Genomic DNA, 21,090 nt, shown 5'->3' with positions numbered 1-21,090 from the left:
TAATATGACCCAATACTGCAACACACTTTGGTGACCAAAAGCATTGTAGAACAACGTTTCTGTTCCATAGAATATGCAATTAATTGAACACAATTACAACTTAAATTCCATAAACCTAAAAAATATATAAAAACGAATACAATTCTCCCAAAATCTATTTTTCTATTGAAATTATCTATTATAATAGCTGGAATGACTGGACTCAATCAATTAAAGATTCATGAGTAAAAGCCATAAGTGGGGCCGCATTAAAACAAACGGACTTCTAAATGTGTAAATAAAAAGGTAGTACGATGTACGTGTGAAGTCTTTAAAGATATGTTAACGCAAGGTTCTGTTAGATGAGATAAAAAGGTTGACTAGTGCCTTATTTTTGATAAAGACTTGAGAAAAATAGTTTATTCTCTAGTTAATACTTTTGAATTGCATTTAGTAGCTGTCATCAAAAAAGCTCAAATTAAATCAACCTAATGCAAGTGAACAATACTTTCCATTGTAAAACAAAGGCATGTCGTTTATACATGTTATCTCATAAGGTTTTTCAAATGATCATTTTATTGTTTGAAATGTTCAATTTATTGTAACACATCTTGAACATTATTCTTTATGCGTTCTTCTTTAAGGATGTTTTTGATGGCTTCTGCAGCTATGTTTTTACCATTCCCTGTAGCTCCTTTTGAGTGGTCTTCCAAACAGTCAAAAGTAAAGACCATATCAAGTATTGGTACTTCTGAGCCACACATTTCACTATCTGCGTTTAATACATCATCAATGAAAGAGAATTCATCTTCTGTAGGAACAACCAATTGAGCAGCAACTGTGCATAAAGAGATCGCAAGAATACTAAGTATAAAATTTGATTTCATCTTTTACAATGTATTCGTAAAGTAAAGCAATTCAACCATTTATATATAAAAAAAAAGAGTATCTAGACTGATCGATCTCTCATAGAATTGACTTAAGCTTTGGTTCAAGATATGTAAGACACATTTGTTACACTCTAATTTTCAAAAAGAATGTGTACGATTAAACAATAATAAAATAAAACAATGAAAGTCCTTGTTGATGCCAAACTTGTAACAAAAGAGATACATTTTGTTTACAAAGAGATATTCTACGCCAAGAAAAGAATATATCCAAACTCAGATTTATTTTTCTTGATTTGGGATATCCTATTGATTATGTAAAACGCTGAGAGTGAGCTGACACTTGGTTTCACATGATGGACTCGACTTTGTTTCTATATAAAGACTACACGCTTATGATTGGTAAAAAGAGAGCCCTAGTATTATTTACAACACAATCCATAGTTTCTCCTTAGAAAAGAAAATGAATTCGTTCTATATACACTAGAAAAAAGCGTCGCATTTCATTGTCTTAATTACACAAACGAGATACTTGTTTATTTTGCTTTTAGAGAAATGAATTATATTATGTACAAAGGAAAAGAATAGATAATTACAGTTGATTTGTGTTCCCTTTACTCGAAATAAAACAGCCATTGCTTACGATTATGATAAGTGTTTTTTTGCAGAACACTCTGTTTGTTGAAATCATCTAGGGATAATCCTTCATCTTCATCTTCATCTGTTAGCAAGATACGGTCCAAGAAAGCAACCAGGTCTTGAGATGGTTCTCTGTCCTTAACACCTGCTCGGTCATAATCTTCAGGGCTGTATGTATAATACACCATGGATTCATTTAAATTAAAGCGAACAGATTTATGAAAAGAAGTTTTTCTTTTGGAAGGAATCAAAGAACCATGACGAATACATTGAGTTAGAATAAAAGAAATCGAGAAAGCCATAAAGAAAATAAAAAAAAAAAAGGGACTCTTTCTGCTTTATAACATGGACCCTTTTTTCAGGTTGAGATAGTATTAGATAATGATATAACAAATCATAATGCCCGGAAGTGTGTACAAAAGTAGGTATCAGGGTTTTTTCCCATAATTTTTTTTATTTGTCAGGTTTTTTTTATACGCAAACAGTTTTTGGAAGAGAGTTCAGACTCGGTGTTTCTCGAGTCGAGAACGATGGTATCGTTTGATAATGATAGGATAAATGAGGCTTTTCTTTCGTTGGATTGACAAAGGAGCTTTTTTCTTAATTGCATTACCACACCTTGTAGCCATGGTGAGCAAAAAGTGCTTAATACGTTGCAAAGAAAGAGGTTTTCTACTGATTGGCAATTTATCGAAATCACGATGGTGAAAAGATTGTTGTGGCTCTAATGTATTGAATTGAGGAGCAGGTGTAATCAAGGGTTTATTTCTACTCGTTGATTCTTTCTCGTCTTCCTCTTTCATGGCTGTATAGGGGATTGAATGATGAGCAAGCCCGCAGATCATGCAGCAGGCCGTTGTGTGGTACAAGACTGGATCATGATAATATTCAAACCGAGATTCATACGTTGTGGTAGGTGCTACGCTGTAATTACTCAAAAGTAAGATGGAAGGTGAAGGTGACCACATCTGCAAGCTACTGGTAAATATCGGAACATCTTGTAGAGAAGACGTCATTGAAGGGAGGGAGATAGTAAGGAGGAAGAGAAAAAAGACAAAAATAATGAAAAACAAAAACTTTAAATTTAAACAGCCCGTCCTGTTGTAAATAATCGATTTATTTGTTTGATATCAAACCATCCACCGAGCAAGAAAACTGAGGCATCCACCAATAGCCAAACCAAGCACCAATGAAAAGCTGAGGATACTCCCCACTGCAGACTTTTCCTTTGAGGTCTTGATGGAGTCTAGTTGAGGAGCAGCCATCATGGCTAGACTACAAATCCAGCCATTCGTAACAGCAAATATCCATACCAAGACCATGTAGACAATATCGCTTTGAATAAGAACAGGCAAGTAACGTTGATCAGACACGATCACGTTACAGATTAAGAACAGAGGAATAAAAGCAGTACGTAACACGGATAAAAATGCAAGTTGATTGACATTGACGATCACAAAGTACTTGGAAAGTGGCATCAATCGGCCCACCCAGTCACCCACATTAAACAATAAAAAGTGAAAGGCAACAAACACATCGTCATCAAAGAAACGAGTACGGTTGGGGTCATGACGGCGTAAAGATTTGATCAGAGAAGTGATGGTAGGGAAAAGCATCAGTGTGATAATGAAAATATAACCCACAGTAAAGACAAATCCTCTGATTTTACAGAGTGTCGAGATAAGAGACACAGGCTCTTGTGAAGAAGGCTCAAATGCTGTTTCTTCATTAACAGCCATTTCAGCCTGAACATGACTCATTTGATGGCGATAAAATGAAAGGCGAACAACAACTAAGCGACCCATGAGAGCAGCTAATGTGATGATAAATGCCGACAAAAAGTAAAGAAAAGCAGAACGGCTAATATCTTCTGATGACTCGTCTGTTGCGCTTCCAGCAAAGGCACTCATAATAGCTGAAACGGCTACAACAACACCTGCAATACCTAAAATACTTACTGCTTAGTCTATTTTTTTTTTCTTGATAGCCACAACCACTCACCTTGTCCACTAAGAGAAAAATAAAATTAGATGTCACACGCACACACAAAACCATAGTCTACCTAAGTACGGCTTGCATATACATGGGCGGCAATTGGCTCGCTTCACTAAATACAGAATTTTGAAAGAAACTAGTGGTTGCACCTGTTAAGACCATCAGCAACATAATAGACCAGAAATAACCAATGCCGCTGATTTCTGTCTCAACAGTGATTGCTAAACCAGCAAATGTGAGTGTGTTTATGAAAATGGGGATAAAAGAATTGACATTGTAGGAAGTAGACTATGTTTCCATAAGTATCCAATGACACATCACTGTATAAACTTGCCTTGTTTTGCATCCATAAAATGAGCATAAATGTGATGAGATTGGTAATTGTGAAATAAGTTGAAAAATAGCTTTGAAATGTTTCTTCATAAGGTGTGTTTGCAAACCTCTTTGCAAAATATTCAGAGGCGGTGATAAAGACTAAGCAATCTGATTAGATCTTGATCAATTGCCTCTCTTTGCTTACCGTTCCATGGCAACAGCATAGCAATACCATAGATAAAAAATATCTAAATCATAAATAAGTCCTTATCTTGAAGTCATTTTGATTACCCAATATACAAGATAATATTTATCTTCTACCAAAGGTTCTAGATTAGACGATAGCAATCGTGTTGTCTCATCCACTTGAAAAACTCTTTTTGACTTTGACTTTAGAGACTCAAACATACTGAACAGAAAAAGAAGAAGAGAAAAAAAACGAAAAGGGGGAAAGTGATATCGTTTCAATCGGAGGAAATAACGTGATACTCTTTGCAGGAATATATAACACATTGTTGTCGTTTGTTTACTGCGCGTGACTTGTTTCCCGAAGCAGGTTTGATAGACAGTATTGATATATTCGTGGGAAACAAGCCAAATTACGCATGATTTGTCATTTGTATCGGGATACCAATCACCTTTGGTTGTTATTATGCCAAACAAAGTTCTTTCAAAGTGTCAAAGAATGAGTCATTTGAGAGCGGTTTCATGAAAATTTTGAAGAAACCTGTCAAATTCAATAGATTATCTTTACAGTCACAATACTTGTTTATAGATGAACTTGTTCTTGACATATTTCTTGATATGATCCTATATAAAACATAGATCTGTATGTATGATCTAGAGCAGAATCGATACATTAAAGCCTTATCTGTGTATTGCCTTGTTTTAGTGTTAAACAGAAACTTTCTTTCTTTCTTCTCCTATCTTTCGGACCTCTTTTTTAAACTGAGCATGAATCATCTTGAATGATTATCCATTATAAATGTCTGAAATCTTTCTTCTTCTTTCCATTTCTTGTCAACATGGATTACTCAAAGCATATCAGTGAACTCAGTAAAGCCAGAAACCCATCAGCCAGTAATGTATCAAGTTGATTGTATCCTGTGACTTATGTGTCTATAGTTCGTGCCTTGATGCCCTACATGAATCGCAAAGATATTGTAAATTTCCTTCATCTGCAAAAAAAAAAAAAAAAAAAAAAAAAAAAAAATAGATCATTGACATTTTTTTTTCTATAGATTTCTCTTGGTGCTGGTCAACCCAATCCCGCTACATTTCCCTTTGCCAGTATGTCTATCACTTTAAAGACAGGAGAAACCATTCAAATTGATGACGCTCTCTTTAGCCGTGCTTTATCTTATGATATGACTGTGAGTATAATTCAGACCCCTCACTCTTTTTATTCTGACAATCTTTAGCCTGGTCAACCTCGCTTAAATGAATGGCTTTGTGAGCTTCAGCGTCTTGAACATAAACCTCCTGTTGATTTTGATTTGACTATTGGTGCAGGCTCTCAAGACCTTTTGGTCAAGGCCCTTGAAATGATGACTAATCCCGGAGAAGCTCTTTTGGTCGAAAACCCTACTTATACTGGTGCCTTGTCTTTCCTTGACACAATTGACTGTACCTTGGCTGACGTTGCTACAGATGAGTTTGGTATTGTTCCTGAATCTCTCGAGACTATGCTTGCCAATTGGCCTGAAAGTAACCCCAACGGAAGAAAAGATCAAGCCCGTCCTCATTGTCTCTACACAATTCCCTCTGGTGGTAATCCTACGGGTGTCACTGCCACCTTAGAACGTAAACAAGCTGTGTACAACATTTGCTCCAAATACGATATCATGATTTTAGAAGATGATCCTTACTACTATCTGCAGTTTGACAAACAACGCACACCCTCTTATCTTTCTTTAGATGTTGATGGTCGTGTCCTGCGTTGTGATAGTATGAGTAAGATCTTGTCTTCTGGTCTTCGTATTGGATGGGCTACAGGTCCCAAGGTATTGATTGAACGTATCAATATGCACACTATGGTTACCAACTTACAACCTTCGGGTGTACCTCAAGCTATGATCTATGGTCTTTTAGAGAAGTGGGGCTATGAAGGCTTTTTTGACCATGTCAGCCGTGTATCTGACTTTTATCGTGAAAAGCGGGATCAATTCTGTGAATGTCTCGAACGTCGTATGAAGGGTCGTGCTGAATGGGCTATTCCTACAGCTGGTATGTTTGTTTGGCTCAAATTGTTGGGTGGTATTACAGATTCCTATGATCTAGTCATGAACAAGGTACTCAAAGAGAATGTGTTGGCCATTCCTGGTTTAGCATTTATGCCTCAAAAGAACAAGAATTGTTATGTTCGTGTTAGTTTTAGTAATGTGTCTAAAGAAGAGATGGATGAAGCCTTGCGTCGTTTGGCTGTAGTCATTGATGCAGAAGCTGAATCCAATCAAATCAAACAATAAATAAGATTCCCCATGTTCCATTCAATCGACTTAAATGAAAATACAGCCTCTTTTAAAAATATATATATATATATATATATATATATTTTATTTAAATTTACTTGCCACACATGATTAATTGACTTGAACAGGTGAAGGTATTTTGGTTGCAGATGGCGTTGGTTGTTGTTGCTGTTTAGCATAGTTTTCATTCACCCATTGGCTTAATTGCTTCAATAGTTTTTGATGCTTCTCTATCTTTTGCACTTTATCATCTACTACTTCTTCCTGGTTGACAGGATAAATAGGTTCCTTATCTTGCTTATCGATTGTCAACTCAGAGATATCGCTCACCAAAAGGTCCAAGACATCTTTGTTTATTTTCTTGGCATGAGGTGACTGTCGTTCATTTTCGGCTAAAGTCGCCGCCGATTTCTTCTTACTGGAGCCATCAGCACTGGTGAATACGTTCATCATGGTTGTCACATTCTTTTTGGATTCAACTAGTGTTGTCTTGACAGGCTTAAATACTTCTGTCGTCTTTTCTTCTTTTGATGGTTTGTATTTAATATCGTCCTTTGAACTAAGCAAGCTTTGTGCGGTACGAAGATCGGGGTGGAAATAGTTGTTGTTCATGATGTCTGGTGTGCTGGTATAATGATGTCTTTGGCCATTCATGGTAGGAACAGCGTTATAGTCAAAAGAAGTAGGGGAGATATCACTGTAGAGTTTATCATAGTCTACAGGCTGTGGTTGGGTGATGGGATAAGATCTGACATAAGTGTCTTGTTCATTGTTGGTGGGATATAAGTCTTGTTCCTGGACAGGTAATGTATTCGAGTTGAATTGGAGTAGCATATCCGCATAATTGGTGGTAGGTTGTACAGGAGTATAGTCATATGACGACAGTTCATTGCTTTGATCGATATTTTCAGTCAATTGGGCTAGCCAAAGGTTGAAATTGTTGAGTTGTTCTTCAGAATTCATGTTGAGAGAAGTTGGACTAATAGAGCCATTGTCAACTAAATTTTGAAATAAATCAAGGTTCTCGATCATGTCTATATTATTGTGAGCTACATGTTTGTTACCGTAGTGATATCTTACCTGTATTATACTCGGTCTTCATTTGGTTTGTATCATCAAAAAACATCAAGTTATTTATAGCATTATCAGGCATCAAATGAGGTGGGGAATAAGGTGGGGAAGGATCTTGTTTGATTGAATGAGATACAGGACTATTGAAACTATCGTAGTTGCCAGAAGAAGGAGAAATAGCACTTAAAGTAGAAGATTGTACCCAACCATCTAAACCTATGTATTAGTGATGAAAAAAAAAAAAAAAACCGGCTTACCATCAGAATAAGCAGAAGAACTATGAGGAGGAGAAATAGGTACTTTTAGCATATCTTGTTGTTGTTGTTGTTGTTTTGGTTTTGTTGGCTTTTTTGGTGTTGTACTAGAACGACTGGGGCGGGTCTTTAAAGGCTGCTCATGTTCTTCAGCGTGAATTCTTTCATGCTTCTTTAGGTCTTGAGGTCTTTTAAAGGCCTTATCGCAAGACTATCAGATTATAAGTCATCTATAGATATACAGAACTAGACTTACATTGCAGTGGTGAGGTTTTAAGGGAACATGAACTCGAAGATGACTAGTAATATGGTCTCGTTTTACAACAGACACTTCACAACCGTCCCAGTGGCAAGTCAGACACAAATTGCCTGTAGACTTTCTACCAACATGCTCATTTGTAAGGTGACCATAAAGATGCTCGGGGTCTGTATATATTTTATTACAGTTTTCCCAACGACAGTTATATCTTGTAGTGTCTTTTGTATATTCCATTTTTTTAACTAATTAAAAGAGAGCGAATAAAAAAGGAGAGAATGACGCTATGATGTCTGTGAATTTATACTTTTTTTAAGATTTTGCCAAGCCACCTTAGAGTCTATCGCTTTCGATTAATGCATTGTGTTGCTGGTTTTTAATTAAGAAAAAGAAGAAAATGTCATTGTTAATGCGTTATCCAGTACGCACAGTAAGTACGTTGTAGAGTGCTCATCATGTTATAGACAACGTAAAGACAGTCGCGTCTAAATAGAATGCTAAAGCGTGCTTGTTGATAATGCCAAGACGTGGCTATTCCTGACCCTGTTTCTTTCTGTTTTTTTCTCTCTTTTTAAATGGATTGATTTATACACAACTTAAAGTTACTGTTATTTTTGTGCTCAGAAATGAAGTCAGCCACTCCAAAAATAAAGCCGTGCCTATTGTTACGTTTATTTTTGTCGCTTAAGAGATAAAGTTCTTGGCATTTTATTTCTTGTTTATTCCAGCAGGCATTAAGGAATGAGTAAGTAGTTTATTGAAAAGAGAGGACATGTAATGGACAGAGGATAACATTGAACCAATGGGATTTTTTTTGGGGAACTGCTTGATTTCGAAGCAATAAATTTTCTATATAATAAATTCAGCTATAGACAAATGGAATAGCTGCTTTGAAATATCAAAGCTTCTATGTATTGGGTCGCATTGGCAAACAGCAAAGTCAAGTTTGGTCAATTGATTAGATTAAAATGACCAGATTGAGGTTTTGAGTAAAGGTATGTTGTACCTTTTTTGTTAAATATATTCTGAGCTCGTATGTCATACTTAATCAATTTCCTGCAATGACTGAAAAACACCTTACCCATTGCTAAAGGATAGCTTGAATTGAAAATGTATGAGCACAATTAGAAGCGCTGATCTCCTGGCGGACTTGTATTAGTGTCAATGCGTTTGATTCCGACTAGAAAGTATTTATCATTCAGCATTTGACAATTTCCCAATTCTTTTTCTGAGTCTGCTAGTAGAAAAAGTCTGTTCTAATTTTTTAGTAAGACGTATTAACTTATCGAATTACCTTTCGTCAACATGTTTGATAGATATTTGGTCGCATTGGTTTATGTTGAATGATCTATATAGTTCACTCTGTTTTTGGCCTAGGGTTTGACTGCTCAAGATAAACAGACACGTTTAACCAAAGTAATCCATCACTATTAATGATCTGGTTTCTTGAAACGGCTGCATAAGAAAAAGAAAAGACAGACAGAAGGTCAAGAATCATCACGTCTTGGCATTATTAACAAGCATACTTGTAAAATTTAAATTTAGAAAGGACAGTCTCACATTACTCTGCTAAGCAGCTTTTTGTTTATCAATCAGAATGACTTGAGTTGAATGTCATAAGTAGACTAAATGTTTCTCTTGAGTCTTCAAAGACACTTGTGTTTTTATGATGTTGCCAACAATAGTTACACAATGACTCTTTGATAGATTTGTCAAGATGCCAATGTATGAATTTTCATGGTTGCCAAGGAAATTGTCATTTGCTTGGATATCGTTCTTTAGGAGAATTTTATTTCTTCAAAAGAGTCTAAAGACTATTGTTGTAGATCCTTACAATTTCTAGCTTAAGAAAATGAACACAAGTTACAATGTTATCAGCTTCTATTTCTAGAACTATGTTTAAATATTTGTCATTGACACTACCATCAAAGTCATGCTAGATGCTTATCTTTGCTCTTTTTCTTACGGTTGAACAAATGCTTGGCTAACTGAGGGAATGATTTGTATTGATAGTATCGAGATCAAGGTGCTACAACCTATTATGAAAAGTCAAAGACCTGTCTTGGCTTTTTATTTGACATTGGCCAAAGGTGTGGCTTTCAAAAGATTTGTAAGCGCATAAACATTTTCTTTTTTTTCCAAAACCTATACAAAGCAATTATTTCATCTCGCCTAAACATATCTACCATAATGGGATCAATGGAAGCCATAATAAAGGAATTATATCATAAAAGTTATCTTTCAGAATCCGATGCTTGTTCTCTAAACTCTCTTTCAAAGTTGTTGATTTCTGCTACTCTAGACTTACATTGAAAATTAGCCGAGTAGCGATCAATTTGTGAGAGAATATGTAAACATTAATGCCTAATAGTCATTCCGTAAAGTGTTTCACAAAAACAGGAGGATGTGAGCTTTTTTTTTTCTAGCGGGGTATCATGAAAAGAGACTAAAGATGTATTTAAATTATGATCTTTTATATTCAGTTTAAGAACGCTTACAGTATTGTGAGTAGTGAACTTTCAATTATGTTAAATTAAAAAATAACTTCAAAAAAAACCCCCTCCCCTTGAATCCAAGTCAAAATTTCCTTTTTTTCATCTTATTTACAGGGACAATGTAAAGATTGAATAAGCACTGTTTTGATGTGAAAAATTACATGCGTTGTGTTACTTGAAGTGTGGGGAACTCTGACCAATCAAATAGGCTTCATGCTTATGCGATTACGAGAATGAATTAAAATTTTCATCCATTTAATCAATCGGGTTTCTTCTTTCTTCCGTTTTTTTTATATAAATAATGGCTTTCTCATCCTTTTTTCTTTTTTTCTGTTATCTAAATCCTCTTTTCTATTCTTCATGGTGATCCAGTCTACTCTTCCTCCAATTCAAGTACCTGAAATAGGTATCATTCAATTTTTATTTAAAAACACAAACAACACACCTGAAGATCGTCCATTGCTGATTGATGCCCTTACGGGTGAAAGCTTGACATTTGGTCAAATCAAGGATCGCATACTTCAGTTTGCTGCTACTTTGCAAGATAGATTTCAGTTCAAGAAGGGCGATGTTGTAGCTGTTTTTTCACCTAATCAAGCAAGTATCCATTATGTCAATTATCTGCATATATACTAACATGAGCCTAGATGGATTATTCGATTCCTTTGCTCGGTGCTATTGCTGCTGGTAAGAAAGTTTTGTCATGAGTCATTCAACTCATATCATGATAGGAGGTGCAACTACACTTGCCAATCCCAACTATAATCCCAAAGAACTCGCTTATCAACTTGAAATGACAAAAGCCAAAGTGCTTATCGCTCATGCTTCTAACATCCAATCTGCTTTAGCTGCTGCTGAGTTAGTTGGTCTTTCAAAATCCAACATCTTTGTGTTTGACAAGCAAGCTGTGGATGGTGTACTTCCCTATACGCAAGTCTTTTTAAACAAACGTCGTGCTGTACCTGTTGAATTGACAGCTGAAGAAACCAAAGACTCTGTGGCCTACCTTTGTTTTTCATCAGGCACCACAGGTAAGTTGTATATAGGAAGAATCCTCCCCCCTAAAGCTAAAATGATTCGTAGGTAGAAGCAAAGGCGTCATGACCACGCAAGTAGATCACATACCTATCTATTGAAAACTAACATGTTTCTTTCTTTAGTCATACCAACATGACATCTAACATTTTACAGTATTGTGCTTTGGATCATGCCTTTGTCAATGGCAACAAGGACCGTATGATTGGCGTGTTGCCCTTTTTCCATATCTTTGGCCTGACACTCTTGATCCATGTCGCTCTTTATTTAGGCATACCCGTCTATGTGATGCCTCGATTTGATTTGGTTCAATTCTGCGAAACGGTTCAGAAACAAAAGATTACGTTCACTTGTCTTGTGCCTCCTATCATCTTGTTGTTAGCCAAACATCCCATCATTAACCAATACGACTTGAGTTCGCTCCAGTTGGTGATTTGTGGCGCTGCTCCTTTAGGCGCCGATCTGTCTCAACAGGTCAAGAAGCGATTGCCTAATCTAGTGATCAAGCAAGGCTATGGATTAACAGAAACAACACCTGTGGCTATTGCAGAACCTACAGATCGCGTGGTACCTGGATCGATTGGTATTTTGGTCTCAAGTATGACAGCAAAGATTGTGGATGAAGACGGAAACGAGGTGCCTACAGGTGAACGTGGTGAATTATGGCTCAAGGGGCCTAATGTCATGAAGGTAAGCGAAAGAGATGGAATCGCATAGGTGTTAATACACCCGTGTCTAGGGATATATCAATAATCCTGAAGCGACAGCGGATTGTATTGATCAAGACAATTATTTCCATACGGGTGATGTAGCTATTCAAGACAAGAATGGGCATTTCTTTATTGTGGATCGTATAAAGGAGTTAATTAAATACAAAGGATTTCAAGTAAGTATATAGAAAAAAAAAAAGAAAAGAAAAAGAAACTGACATGATTGATAGGTACCACCTGCTGAATTAGAAGCTCTTTTGGTAATGTTGAACGCGACACATCTGTTTTATGCTAACCTGTAACTTGTAGCTTAATTCACCTCTTGTGGCTGATTGTGCTGTTATTGGTATCTATGATCATGAACAAGCAACTGAACTTCCTCGCGGTTATATTGTCTTGAACGCAGGTGTGCCTGCTACTGACGAAACAGCCAAGACCATTATGAAATTTGTTGCTGATCAAGTCGTCTATTACAAACAGTTACGTAGTGTTGTGTTTATTAATGAAATCCCTAAAAGTCCCTCTGGAAAAATCTTGCGTCGCTTGTTGCGTGATGCAGCTGCTAAAGAAGAGAGTGAAAAGAAATCAAAAGCAAAACTTTAACTTATTAAAAATATCACGTTTTTTTTTTTTTTAGAGAATGTATTCTAATTTGGAAAAACTTGCCTAATTTAAGTGATTGTGCATTTAATTTCATTTTTGCACAATTAAGGAGACCACTCTCTATTTACTCATGAATGTCATTTGGCTTAAAGTTTTTTGTGCTTCCTGATGCGTGATCAGCTTTCCCTTACACAAAGAAAGGATGTGTTAAACCTTAAGCAATTATACTTAAATATTGAGAATGTTTTGTACACCTTTTGCATGGAAAGCATCTATTCAAAGTCCGGCATTTTTTTTTCTTTCGTTCAAAATAAGTTTGTTTTTTATTCTTCTACCTTTTAATCTCGAATTGCTCAACAAATTATTAACCAAATGTACATGATGTGTTAATTAAAGTTTGTATATTACAAGAGACGCATCAAATGGTACTATTTCAAGTGAAACTTTGGACTAAACTTTTTGAGCAAAGTTGGCTTTTTTAAATAGCCGTTTTTTGACTAAGTCAATATTTTGATCATGTAATAGGCAATGAAACACTTTTAGGTGATAAAGTAAAGAATTATGAGCAATTCGGTACAATACATGTCATATAAAAAGTCTTCATTTTTGAGGTCAAAAATGGCATTTTCTGAAAATCGTCAAAATCCTCGAGGTATCTAATGGATTTGGACGATATATACATTTGAAGGAAAAAAGTCTATCAAGTATGGCCTTGATCCAGGGAATAATTTGATGCAAAGATGAGCCTTTGAAACCGTGTTTAAGTGGTATTTATCTGATTTTGAAAGTGCTGCTTGGTAGCATGTCATTGACACTAGATAGCCTCAATCTGTATGCGATTTATCCATCAAGACTATGCTATTGCTACAAAGATAAATCCCTGTATTTCTGTATTCGATAAAATCATTTGTGCCTAATTTTAGCTTATCTTTGAGTGAATTTGACATCGATTTTTAAAGAAAAAGTCAACATCCTAAAGCTCCTATTCAAATAGTTTTTTGATAATCAAAAGTTTGGCATTTATGCCCATTGCCATTTTGATTAAACACACCTATAGATCAGATATTCATATACTATTCAAGCCTTGTTGTTTTCAATGATTTAAATTGTGTTTGATTCTGACATCCAACACGTTCTTTTTTGATAAATTATAATTTATATCGTACTACCAAGAATGATATTCTGACAAAAAAAAAAAGCAGCAAAAAGGATATACATATATCATCAGTTTCTTCTTGTCTATATCAATACCACAATGATACAAACCAAAGGGTTCTATTTGCTTTTCATTTCCTTCCTTCTTCTCGTTGTCTCTGCTGCTCCTACGAACGGTAAGAGGCAGTTATACTGTGCCTGGTCTCGGAGCTCGTAAGCAACAGGTTCTCAAAAATGGTGGTGGCATCTATGATCTCGCTATTGCCATGTTAGAAAGTGACCATATGAAGGCTGATTATGCCTATGGTGATAACAAATCTTTTGATTCTGCTAATTTTGGTATCTTTAAACAAAACTGGTTTATGCTTCGCACCTCTACCTCTCAATTCAAGAAATATCAGACCAAGGACTATAACAAGGGAGCTGTCTTGAACAAGAAGCTTGCTCAAGACATTAAAGCCAGACAAGAATCTCAGGCATTCTATGGTGCTGACAAATGGTTTGGTGGACACAGAAATGGTGAATCTGGTCTCAACAACCCTTATACTCAAGACATTCAAAACTATAAGGATGCTATCCAATGGATCCATGATCAATTAGCAAGTGATCCTAAATACCTGAAAGACGATACCAGATTTTATGTTGAAGTAGTTGCTATCTAATAATAAAGGTTGCATTCAATTCCATGTGTGACTTGAGACGGACTGCTTTTCACCTTTTTAAAAAAAATCCATCTCACCCTTGTCGGGAAACAAGGATTTCCTTTTATTTTTTTTTTCTCTTGCTATCACTATGTCTAACCTTCTTCGTATTTCTCGTATTCGATTACCCAACACACCTTTTGCTCGATGTGTATCAACACAATACGTACCTGGACGTAAGGGATATGCACCTGGATTTGAAGCCCCAGAAGGTGCTCGTGAAGAACCCAAGGTGGTTATGAAACGTAGAGTGATTGGCCATTCACTCACTTCTCACCTGGAAGGCAAATCCCGCGATATCAAGACAGAAAGCCCCAAGAAGTTATACCGCCAAGCATTAAAATCCACACGCCACAAGTATGCACATGAATTATTAGAGAAGCAGGGACAAAAGCAACTACGATCTGATGAAAAATTAGCCATGGCAGAAAAAAAAGCACAGACAGTAAAGCAGACCTTAGAAGCAGAAAAAAAGCAACAACAAGAACATGAACAAGAAGTGGTTGACATGTTAGATTTAAAGGCCACTCAAGAACAAAGTCGATTGGATAGACATGCTAGACGTGAAGAAAACCGTGTAGCATTGCAAGAGACACAACGTGCCATTCGACGCAAACAATTGTTGAAATTGTATGCAGCCACAGATTCTTTTGTGACACTTGATAATTTAGATGCTCGCGTTGATGCTGTGATGAGTTCAGAAGGTCGATCCTTCCATGCCTCTTTTGATGAATTAATGCACAGCACAAGCTCTGTTCAGACTGAAATTGAACAAAGAAAGCAACAACTTAGAGAAGTTATGGGTCTTTAAATGCCCTGCCCCTGAATAAAGAAAGTGATAGTGTTACCTACATGTCAACTGACTGATAGACACGTTCTAAAATGACTAAAGTGAATTTGATTATGGCCATAGCGTAATAAGAAATGATAAAATCATGTTGTCGTACACTTTTGTCGTCACGCTCTACTTTTTGAATTCAAGCATTAAATCTATTTTATGGAACCAATCACAGACTAACCTTATTTTTATTCTTTATAAATAACCCCCTCTCTTTTTTTCTCTCTCCTCTTTCTCTCCGCTTGTCAAAATAAGTTCATTTTTTCTTTCTTTTTTTCCCTCATCTCCTTTTTTTTTTCTTCATCTTGTCATCTCGGTTGCTCATCATGTCGTTTACTATTGAAAAAAAGGTAAAGCAACTGTTTATCATACATTACTGATGACAAGGGAAATAGAAATTACGTACATTCAGTCCTATTATCTTATTTCATGACTATGAGTATGTAAAGTCTGGATCAGGTGACTTGGAGCATGTTCATATTCCTTATGGTGACCCTTCTTATGGACGTCATTTAGATGTTCATAAGAAGAGGATTCAAGAAATGCTTGAAACAAATGGTCGATATTGGCTTGATATCATTACTTGGACAAGAGGTAATTTATTTTATTTTACTTTATCTTTTGTTTGTCTGTGCGCTAACTCATCCAGCATAGATCATCCTGAATCATTAGATCATTCGCCTGTACCTTCATTAGTCTCTTCACCTAGTCCACCTCATATCAAAAGCTATTCGCCACCACCACCTTTAGAGGGCCTACGCCTTCGTACACATCATCCTCATAAGAACATGACTACATCAAGCCATGTTCATCAATCAACGATGAAGATGAATAATGAAAAACGAGCTTCTACATCATCTACTATCTCCAACGCATCCAACTCATCCACAAATAAACGCCGACGTGGGAATCTGCCAAAAGCTGTGACAGCCATCCTACGTGATTGGCTCTCACGACATAAGAAACACCCGTATCCAACCGAAGAGGAAAAAGCAGCTTTGGCAGCTGAAACAAATTTAAATTTGAATCAGATTAGTAACTGGTTTATTAATGCAAGAAGACGCATTTTGCAGCCCATGTTAGAACAAGAAGAAGAAGAAAAAGAGCAACACTTGCTTGAATCATCATCTCATGAATTAGACATGATGTCTTATGATAAACATACTTTTGGTAAGTGGTTGAAATTATATTACTCTCTCTTACATTCTTTTTAGATGATGTGTACCATGATCGACGACTTCGAAAAAGATCAGCTTCTGATATCTTTTCAGCCAAATACCCACCACCCAAAAGAATGACACTTCCTAACTATATCAAAAGAAGATAAAAAAAAGAGAGAGAGAGAGAGAGAGAGAGAGAGAGAGAGAATGTTATATATATATAGTGTATTATTATTATTATTGTTATTATTATTATTATTGTTTCTTATTGCCTGGTGCATCTTATAGTATGATTTACCCCAATTCTTTATTTCCATACATACTTTCCATTTCCTAAAGAAGCCATGTGACCCTTCTCTTTTTCTATTTTGTTACTTTGCATTAGATAATATAAAACCGTCATTTGAACGTCAAATCAGGTCAAGTATGCACGTGCATTCTTTTCTTATGATTTTTTATTTTTATTTGACATATTCGTCTATCTACTTATCCTAACATGACGAATATACTTCAAATAACGGACATTCAACTTTGAAATAAATTTTGATGAGACAATAAAAAAAAAAAAAAAGAAAAGAAAAGCTTATTATTCAACTATAAACAGACTTCCTTCTTTGAATCTCTGTTGAGAAGAAAATATGATCTGTGCTTGTCTATCAGGGAATCTGTACTACAAATAACAATGACAAGCTTTTATAAAAGAACACGTCTGTTACACACATCGTCATTCAGTCTTAGCCCATATATAATAAGCACACTTTGATGATTCCAAAGGAATAACTGGCTTCTTTGTGTTCGAGTTGTCAAACATATAAATATAGAACTGAATGGTTTCTTTCTTGTACTACAAATAACAATGACATTTTCCTTGTTGACCACATTTGATAAAGAGTATATATATATAAGCCAAGGTTTATCTTGTTCTTTCATACTCTATCATCATGCCTCGTCCTCCTCAACGCCCTCCACGTCCTGATACACCTAGACCTCCAAAGTGGTAATTTCTTGTATGTCTGTTACACATATCGTCATGCCTTCTAACTACCTAATGCTTAGCTCACAAGCCATACTTTGTCATCTTTTCCAGAAACAACAATCAGCTGGTGATGGCCATTGTTAAAAAGATAAAAATGAAAATAAAAATAAAAGAAAAAGTGGAGCTTTTCATAGAGCCATGTTTACTTTTTGTCTATAAGCAAAGTAGATTGAGAATTTCAAATGTCAAATATTTAGTATGTGTAACTATCAATTAAACCTTGTTTGTACCGTCAAAAAAAAAAAATATATAGTAAATAAACTTTGTTACTAAAAAGAACTGAATGTTCATCCAACTAAGATACTCAAGTTTCAAAGAGAATGACGAAATATGCCTATTAAAGGCTTGGCTGCGCAAAGAAAGAAACTCCATTTGTGTAGATTAATATTATACAGATATCTTTGCTCTTGTTTTTGGCTGATATCAATCTGATCAACATACACAAAGATGCATTTGTTTATCTTTACTAGTTGTTAACATAAATAGTCTTTTTTGTTGTTCTCAAGGATTTGTCTGCGCTGTTTTCTAAAGTGAAGGTAACATAAAAAGTGACCATGTTTGACACAAATGTAATGTCGAAACATAAAGACAAAATAAGATGACTAGTAAGAAATAATGCTCTAGTTTCAATCCATCGACATTTTGCTAATTGTATGAGGCTTGGAATAAAAATACAAGATACCTTCTTGTTCCAACCAAGTTACTTACTTGGTACAGTATTTAAAGCATCATACAATTAGCAAGGAGATACATCACTCCTTCTTCTTTTTTTCTTTTCTTTTTTTTTTTTTTTTTTTTTTTTTTTTTTTGTTTCTGTGTAAACACATAGGATATTTTCAAGTTGTAACTCATTAGCTCAATTGACTAAAATAGCTGACTGTGTGTTACAAATGTCAAGTCTGGATTGCAGATCAGGTTACTCAATTTATGTGACACTTTATTTCATCCACAGGTAGGTACTTATTTAACATTACAATCAATAAATCAATACTTTCCAAATAAATATGAATTAGCCCTACATAATTAAGATGAGACCCTTTGTAACCAGTAGTGAAATTGAAAAAAAAAGAGTTGAAATATGTATATACTCAAACAAAGGCTTTTTTTTTTATGTTCAACTACTGTATTGATATAAAGTGGTTTCTTATTTTTTGTTCGTATTACAAACAATAATAGCATTCCTTTTGACGACATTTTGAGGGGGGAAAGAAATAAATAAGCAACTATCACATCTTTCTTTTTAACCAACATACTAGCCATCATGTCTCTCCCTCCTCAACGTCCTGATACACCCAGACCTCCAAAGCGATAAACTGGTATTAAGTTACACAGCAGTGTTTGTGTCTTTTGAACCCCTATTTTTTCTTCTTTTTTTTCAGGAACAGCAAGTTGTTTTCTGCTGTAAAATAATAATAATAATAATAATAATAATAATAATAATAATAATAATAATAATAATAATAATAATAAAAAAGTTTACAACAAATTTATACAATCCACAGTTTAGAAATGGCTTTGATTGACACTAAATTTTCCATTTTGAGTTTCGTTTTCTACCTTTATGTGGCACTTTTTTACAAGGAGACTGCCTACGAGGCCCTTTTCGAAGTGGTAATTTTTCAGGGCGCATCCGATGGTATTGCGGTGAAGAACGAACGTGCCTTTTAACAGCATAGACCCCTTGATTTAATCCAAGATGGTTTTCTAGAGCAAAAGAAGCGTTGACAACAAGCCCAAAGATGGCAAAAGAGACAAGAACCAAACAACGCATGATGAACAAAAGAGAAAGAAAAGGATGTTTTATTTAAAATAAACAAGGAGATTTATACTTCTTTCAAATGATGTCTTATGCATATTATCGCCCCTTTGATCCACAAAAAAGGATGCACTCTACTGAGTATTTACAATGCTGCTAACTTCTCTTTCAAAGAGATCAATGTATCGTTGATAATATCGCTTGATTCCTTCCAAACTTGTCGTAGAAAATAAAGAGCAAATGGATGATATTCAGCTTCTGGGTATTTTTCAGTAAAATGCTATACGTATATAAAGTATGAGTTATAAAGAGTAAAATCACGACTCTTACATTTAAAATGGTGTTTTCATAGTTTGCTTTTTCACCTGCTTTCTCACAAATGGATTGCAGCATCAACAAGGCTTTACGTTCATTTTCTGGACTGATCATGTCTGTCTGTCCCATCACAACATCATGCCAGTCCATCACTTTACGATCAAATCCAGATTGTGTTGTGCCTGGAATAGCCAACAGTCTTAAAGCGGTTAATAAACGAAATGAAATTTCATCTGATTTGATGGAATAATCTCCAGAGTATCTAGTTACACATGAGTTTACTTGACACACTTCTTTAGAACTTACCCAGCTCCTTCCAAGATGTGTTTCTTGATCTCTAGTCCACGATTTGACTCGACTTCTGAATATAATTGCCAGACTTCGTTATCCAACGAAACATAATTGTATATATTTTGAGACAACACAAACCCATATTCCTTTAAAATAGCAAAATTGTCATGAGGTCCATAATTAATAAACACTTGTTCTCCTTTAGCATAAGGTGTTAATGTCTTGATTTCAAAGCATTGTGTACGTGTATTGAAACCACTTTCGATCTAGAGCGAATCATTAGAAAATAGCCTAGGACTACCGACATCCAAACCTTGGCTTCTGTTGTATGATTCAGAAAATCTAGCATAGGTGCTAATGCAATGTTGCCGCCTTTATTGACTGTATGATTGATCGTGCTCATATGAATGCAACGTGTATTCACTAGACACTACTATAAGTATATATGTATGTATATTTTACATCCTCTCACTTACCACATAGCCAAGCCCATTCAAAATCGTCTGGATCAATGGTCTGACTAGCCAATGGTTCAGGCAATGTCCTCAGGAATTGAACGCAAGAGACATAATCCTGCTGTATATTTTGTTTTTGTTGTAATGTGTCTTGCTTAAGTGCGTCAGGTAAATGATCCACTAAGACTTGTGCATATTTGACAGGCATTGTATTAAAATGAATAGGCAAGAGATCAATGTAAGGTTTCCACCATGACTCCTTTTCTTGACGTAACAAAACAAGGTGAAGTGCTAAAAGTTCATGCGAACTAAGAGCGTTAGTAGCGCCATAGATCTTGGACAGACTATCGTTTGTGATCAAAAAGCGACGAGGAACTGATACGATCACTTGACCAGCTGCAATATCCTCGGTAGCCATCATACCTCGACCCGTATCTAACAAGAAACAGAATGAGATAGGCATATCATTTGATGGCATTGAAGCTTACTCGCAAAATTGGCTAAAGCTAGTTTTGTCTCAGGAAAGTGATTCTCATGAAGCCAAGTCATGAATTTCTCGTATTTTTTGTCATGCACAACTAATCCATGCATTAAATAAAGTCAACCAAGTTGTCTTTACCTGTTCCTTTTGTCTTGTCAATCATATTTTTTCTAAAAATAAATAAAAAAAAAA

The 21,090-nt window shown here is 35.5% G+C and overlaps 12 protein-coding genes across 12 annotated transcripts; 5 read left to right on the top strand and 7 right to left on the bottom strand.

Annotated features, from left to right (window-relative positions):
• Window positions 1–514: 514 nt before the first annotated feature.
• B0P05DRAFT_536278 (uncharacterized protein) lies at window positions 515–1,074 on the bottom strand. Its single transcript, XM_051577554.1, has one exon. It carries the CDS (start codon window positions 864–866, stop codon window positions 576–578), a length of 291 nt encoding a protein of 96 aa, XP_051436409.1. The 5' UTR covers window positions 867–1,074; the 3' UTR covers window positions 515–575.
• A 1,549-nt stretch (window positions 1,075–2,623) lies between these two features.
• B0P05DRAFT_45346 (equilibrative nucleoside transporter) lies at window positions 2,624–4,202 on the bottom strand. The gene is made up of 6 exons (XM_051573912.1): window positions 4,107–4,202; window positions 4,021–4,063; window positions 3,835–3,974; window positions 3,568–3,721; window positions 3,507–3,514; window positions 2,624–3,450 (listed from the first exon to the last, which is right to left on the bottom strand). Exons 3-6 carry the CDS (start codon window positions 3,848–3,850, stop codon window positions 2,636–2,638), a joined length of 993 nt encoding a protein of 330 aa, XP_051436408.1. The 5' UTR covers window positions 3,851–3,974; window positions 4,021–4,063; window positions 4,107–4,202; the 3' UTR covers window positions 2,624–2,635.
• B0P05DRAFT_536272 (uncharacterized protein) lies at window positions 3,953–4,712 on the bottom strand (the record flags this gene model as incomplete). The annotated part of the gene is made up of 2 exons (XM_051577553.1): window positions 4,107–4,712; window positions 3,953–4,063 (listed from the first exon to the last, which is right to left on the bottom strand). Exons 1-2 carry the CDS (start codon window positions 4,326–4,328, stop codon window positions 3,956–3,958), a joined length of 330 nt encoding a protein of 109 aa, XP_051436407.1. The 5' UTR covers window positions 4,329–4,712.
• Window positions 4,713–6,369, top strand: B0P05DRAFT_536270 (pyridoxal phosphate-dependent transferase). The gene is made up of 4 exons (XM_051577552.1): window positions 4,713–4,895; window positions 4,941–4,978; window positions 5,057–5,188; window positions 5,237–6,369. The coding sequence occupies exons 1-4, from the start codon at window positions 4,784–4,786 to the stop codon at window positions 6,281–6,283; spliced, it is 1,329 nt and encodes a 442-aa protein (XP_051436406.1). The 5' UTR covers window positions 4,713–4,783; the 3' UTR covers window positions 6,284–6,369.
• Window positions 6,370–6,382: 13 nt separating this feature from the next.
• On the bottom strand, window positions 6,383–8,119 carry B0P05DRAFT_536266 (uncharacterized protein). The gene is made up of 4 exons (XM_051577551.1): window positions 7,868–8,119; window positions 7,615–7,822; window positions 7,367–7,567; window positions 6,383–7,320 (listed from the first exon to the last, which is right to left on the bottom strand). The coding sequence occupies exons 1-4, from the start codon at window positions 8,102–8,104 to the stop codon at window positions 6,398–6,400; spliced, it is 1,569 nt and encodes a 522-aa protein (XP_051436405.1). The 5' UTR covers window positions 8,105–8,119; the 3' UTR covers window positions 6,383–6,397.
• A 2,536-nt stretch (window positions 8,120–10,655) lies between these two features.
• On the top strand, window positions 10,656–12,725 carry B0P05DRAFT_536257 (uncharacterized protein). Its single transcript, XM_051577550.1, has 8 exons — window positions 10,656–10,959; window positions 11,010–11,049; window positions 11,094–11,393; window positions 11,446–11,470; window positions 11,523–12,087; window positions 12,137–12,283; window positions 12,338–12,367; window positions 12,417–12,725. The coding sequence occupies exons 1-8, from the start codon at window positions 10,723–10,725 to the stop codon at window positions 12,708–12,710; spliced, it is 1,638 nt and encodes a 545-aa protein (XP_051436404.1). The 5' UTR covers window positions 10,656–10,722; the 3' UTR covers window positions 12,711–12,725.
• A 1,283-nt stretch (window positions 12,726–14,008) lies between these two features.
• Window positions 14,009–14,527, top strand: B0P05DRAFT_467046 (uncharacterized protein; the record flags this gene model as incomplete). The annotated part of the gene is made up of 1 exon (XM_051574364.1): window positions 14,009–14,527. A coding segment is annotated over one exon (519 nt), but the record flags the coding sequence as incomplete, so codon positions are not given.
• Window positions 14,528–14,626: 99 nt separating this feature from the next.
• B0P05DRAFT_536254 (uncharacterized protein) lies at window positions 14,627–15,548 on the top strand. The gene has a single exon (XM_051577549.1). The coding sequence runs from the start codon at window positions 14,658–14,660 to the stop codon at window positions 15,375–15,377; it is 720 nt and encodes a 239-aa protein (XP_051436402.1). The 5' UTR covers window positions 14,627–14,657; the 3' UTR covers window positions 15,378–15,548.
• Window positions 15,549–15,650: 102 nt separating this feature from the next.
• B0P05DRAFT_45239 (uncharacterized protein) lies at window positions 15,651–17,131 on the top strand. The gene is made up of 4 exons (XM_051573897.1): window positions 15,651–15,754; window positions 15,800–15,998; window positions 16,077–16,574; window positions 16,619–17,131. The coding sequence occupies exons 1-4, from the start codon at window positions 15,731–15,733 to the stop codon at window positions 16,729–16,731; spliced, it is 834 nt and encodes a 277-aa protein (XP_051436401.1). The 5' UTR covers window positions 15,651–15,730; the 3' UTR covers window positions 16,732–17,131.
• A 1,274-nt stretch (window positions 17,132–18,405) lies between these two features.
• Window positions 18,406–19,070, bottom strand: B0P05DRAFT_536250 (uncharacterized protein). Its single transcript, XM_051577548.1, has one exon. It carries the CDS (start codon window positions 18,861–18,863, stop codon window positions 18,624–18,626), a length of 240 nt encoding a protein of 79 aa, XP_051436400.1. The 5' UTR covers window positions 18,864–19,070; the 3' UTR covers window positions 18,406–18,623.
• B0P05DRAFT_536249 (uncharacterized protein) lies at window positions 19,006–19,373 on the bottom strand (the record flags this gene model as incomplete). The annotated part of the gene is made up of 1 exon (XM_051577547.1): window positions 19,006–19,373. A coding segment is annotated over one exon (248 nt), but the record flags the coding sequence as incomplete, so codon positions are not given.
• Window positions 19,079–20,838, bottom strand: B0P05DRAFT_610138 (uncharacterized protein; the record flags this gene model as incomplete). Its single annotated transcript, XM_051583382.1, has 5 exons — window positions 19,079–19,636; window positions 19,681–19,933; window positions 19,978–20,228; window positions 20,276–20,385; window positions 20,439–20,838. 5 exons carry the CDS (start codon window positions 20,836–20,838, stop codon window positions 19,502–19,504), a joined length of 1,149 nt encoding a protein of 382 aa, XP_051436398.1. The 3' UTR covers window positions 19,079–19,501.
• Between the last annotated feature and the right edge of the window lie 252 nt (window positions 20,839–21,090).

Source organism: Gilbertella persicaria (assembly GCF_025201335.1).
Source record: "Gilbertella persicaria strain CBS 190.32 chromosome Unknown B0P05scaffold_13, whole genome shotgun sequence".
Classification (NCBI taxonomy): Eukaryota; Fungi; Mucoromycota; class Mucoromycetes; order Mucorales; family Choanephoraceae; genus Gilbertella; species Gilbertella persicaria.
Note: the sequence above shows the minus strand (reverse complement) of the source record. Positions and strands in the feature narration are given on the sequence as shown.

Coding starts and splice junctions, on each gene's coding strand:
- B0P05DRAFT_536278 (XM_051577554.1), bottom strand. CDS start 866: ATGAAATCAAATTTTATACTTAGTATTCTTGCGATCTCTTTATGCACA.
- B0P05DRAFT_536270 (XM_051577552.1), top strand. CDS start 4,784: ATGATTATCCATTATAAATGTCTGAAATCTTTCTTCTTCTTTCCATTT. Junction 4,896..4,940: donor AGCCAGAAACCCATCAGCCA/GTAATGTATCAA, acceptor ATGTGTCTATAG/TTCGTGCCTTGATGCCCTAC. Junction 4,979..5,056: donor ACATGAATCGCAAAGATATT/GTAAATTTCCTT, acceptor TTTTTTCTATAG/ATTTCTCTTGGTGCTGGTCA.
- B0P05DRAFT_536266 (XM_051577551.1), bottom strand. CDS start 8,104: ATGGAATATACAAAAGACACTACAAGATATAACTGTCGTTGGGAAAAC. Junction 7,823..7,867: donor TAAAACCTCACCACTGCAAT/GTAAGTCTAGTT, acceptor ATAATCTGATAG/TCTTGCGATAAGGCCTTTAA. Junction 7,568..7,614: donor TTCTTCTGCTTATTCTGATG/GTAAGCCGGTTT, acceptor ACATAGGTTTAG/ATGGTTGGGTACAATCTTCT.
- B0P05DRAFT_536257 (XM_051577550.1), top strand. CDS start 10,723: ATGGTGATCCAGTCTACTCTTCCTCCAATTCAAGTACCTGAAATAGGT. Junction 10,960..11,009: donor CTGTTTTTTCACCTAATCAA/GCAAGTATCCAT, acceptor ACATGAGCCTAG/ATGGATTATTCGATTCCTTT. Junction 11,394..11,445: donor TTTTTCATCAGGCACCACAG/GTAAGTTGTATA, acceptor AATGATTCGTAG/GTAGAAGCAAAGGCGTCATG.
- B0P05DRAFT_536254 (XM_051577549.1), top strand. CDS start 14,658: ATGTCTAACCTTCTTCGTATTTCTCGTATTCGATTACCCAACACACCT.
- B0P05DRAFT_45239 (XM_051573897.1), top strand. CDS start 15,731: ATGTCGTTTACTATTGAAAAAAAG. Junction 15,999..16,076: donor TATCATTACTTGGACAAGAG/GTAATTTATTTT, acceptor CTGAATCATTAG/ATCATTCGCCTGTACCTTCA. Junction 16,575..16,618: donor TTATGATAAACATACTTTTG/GTAAGTGGTTGA, acceptor CATTCTTTTTAG/ATGATGTGTACCATGATCGA.
- B0P05DRAFT_536250 (XM_051577548.1), bottom strand. CDS start 18,863: ATGATGGCTAGTATGTTGGTTAAAAAGAAAGATGTGATAGTTGCTTAT.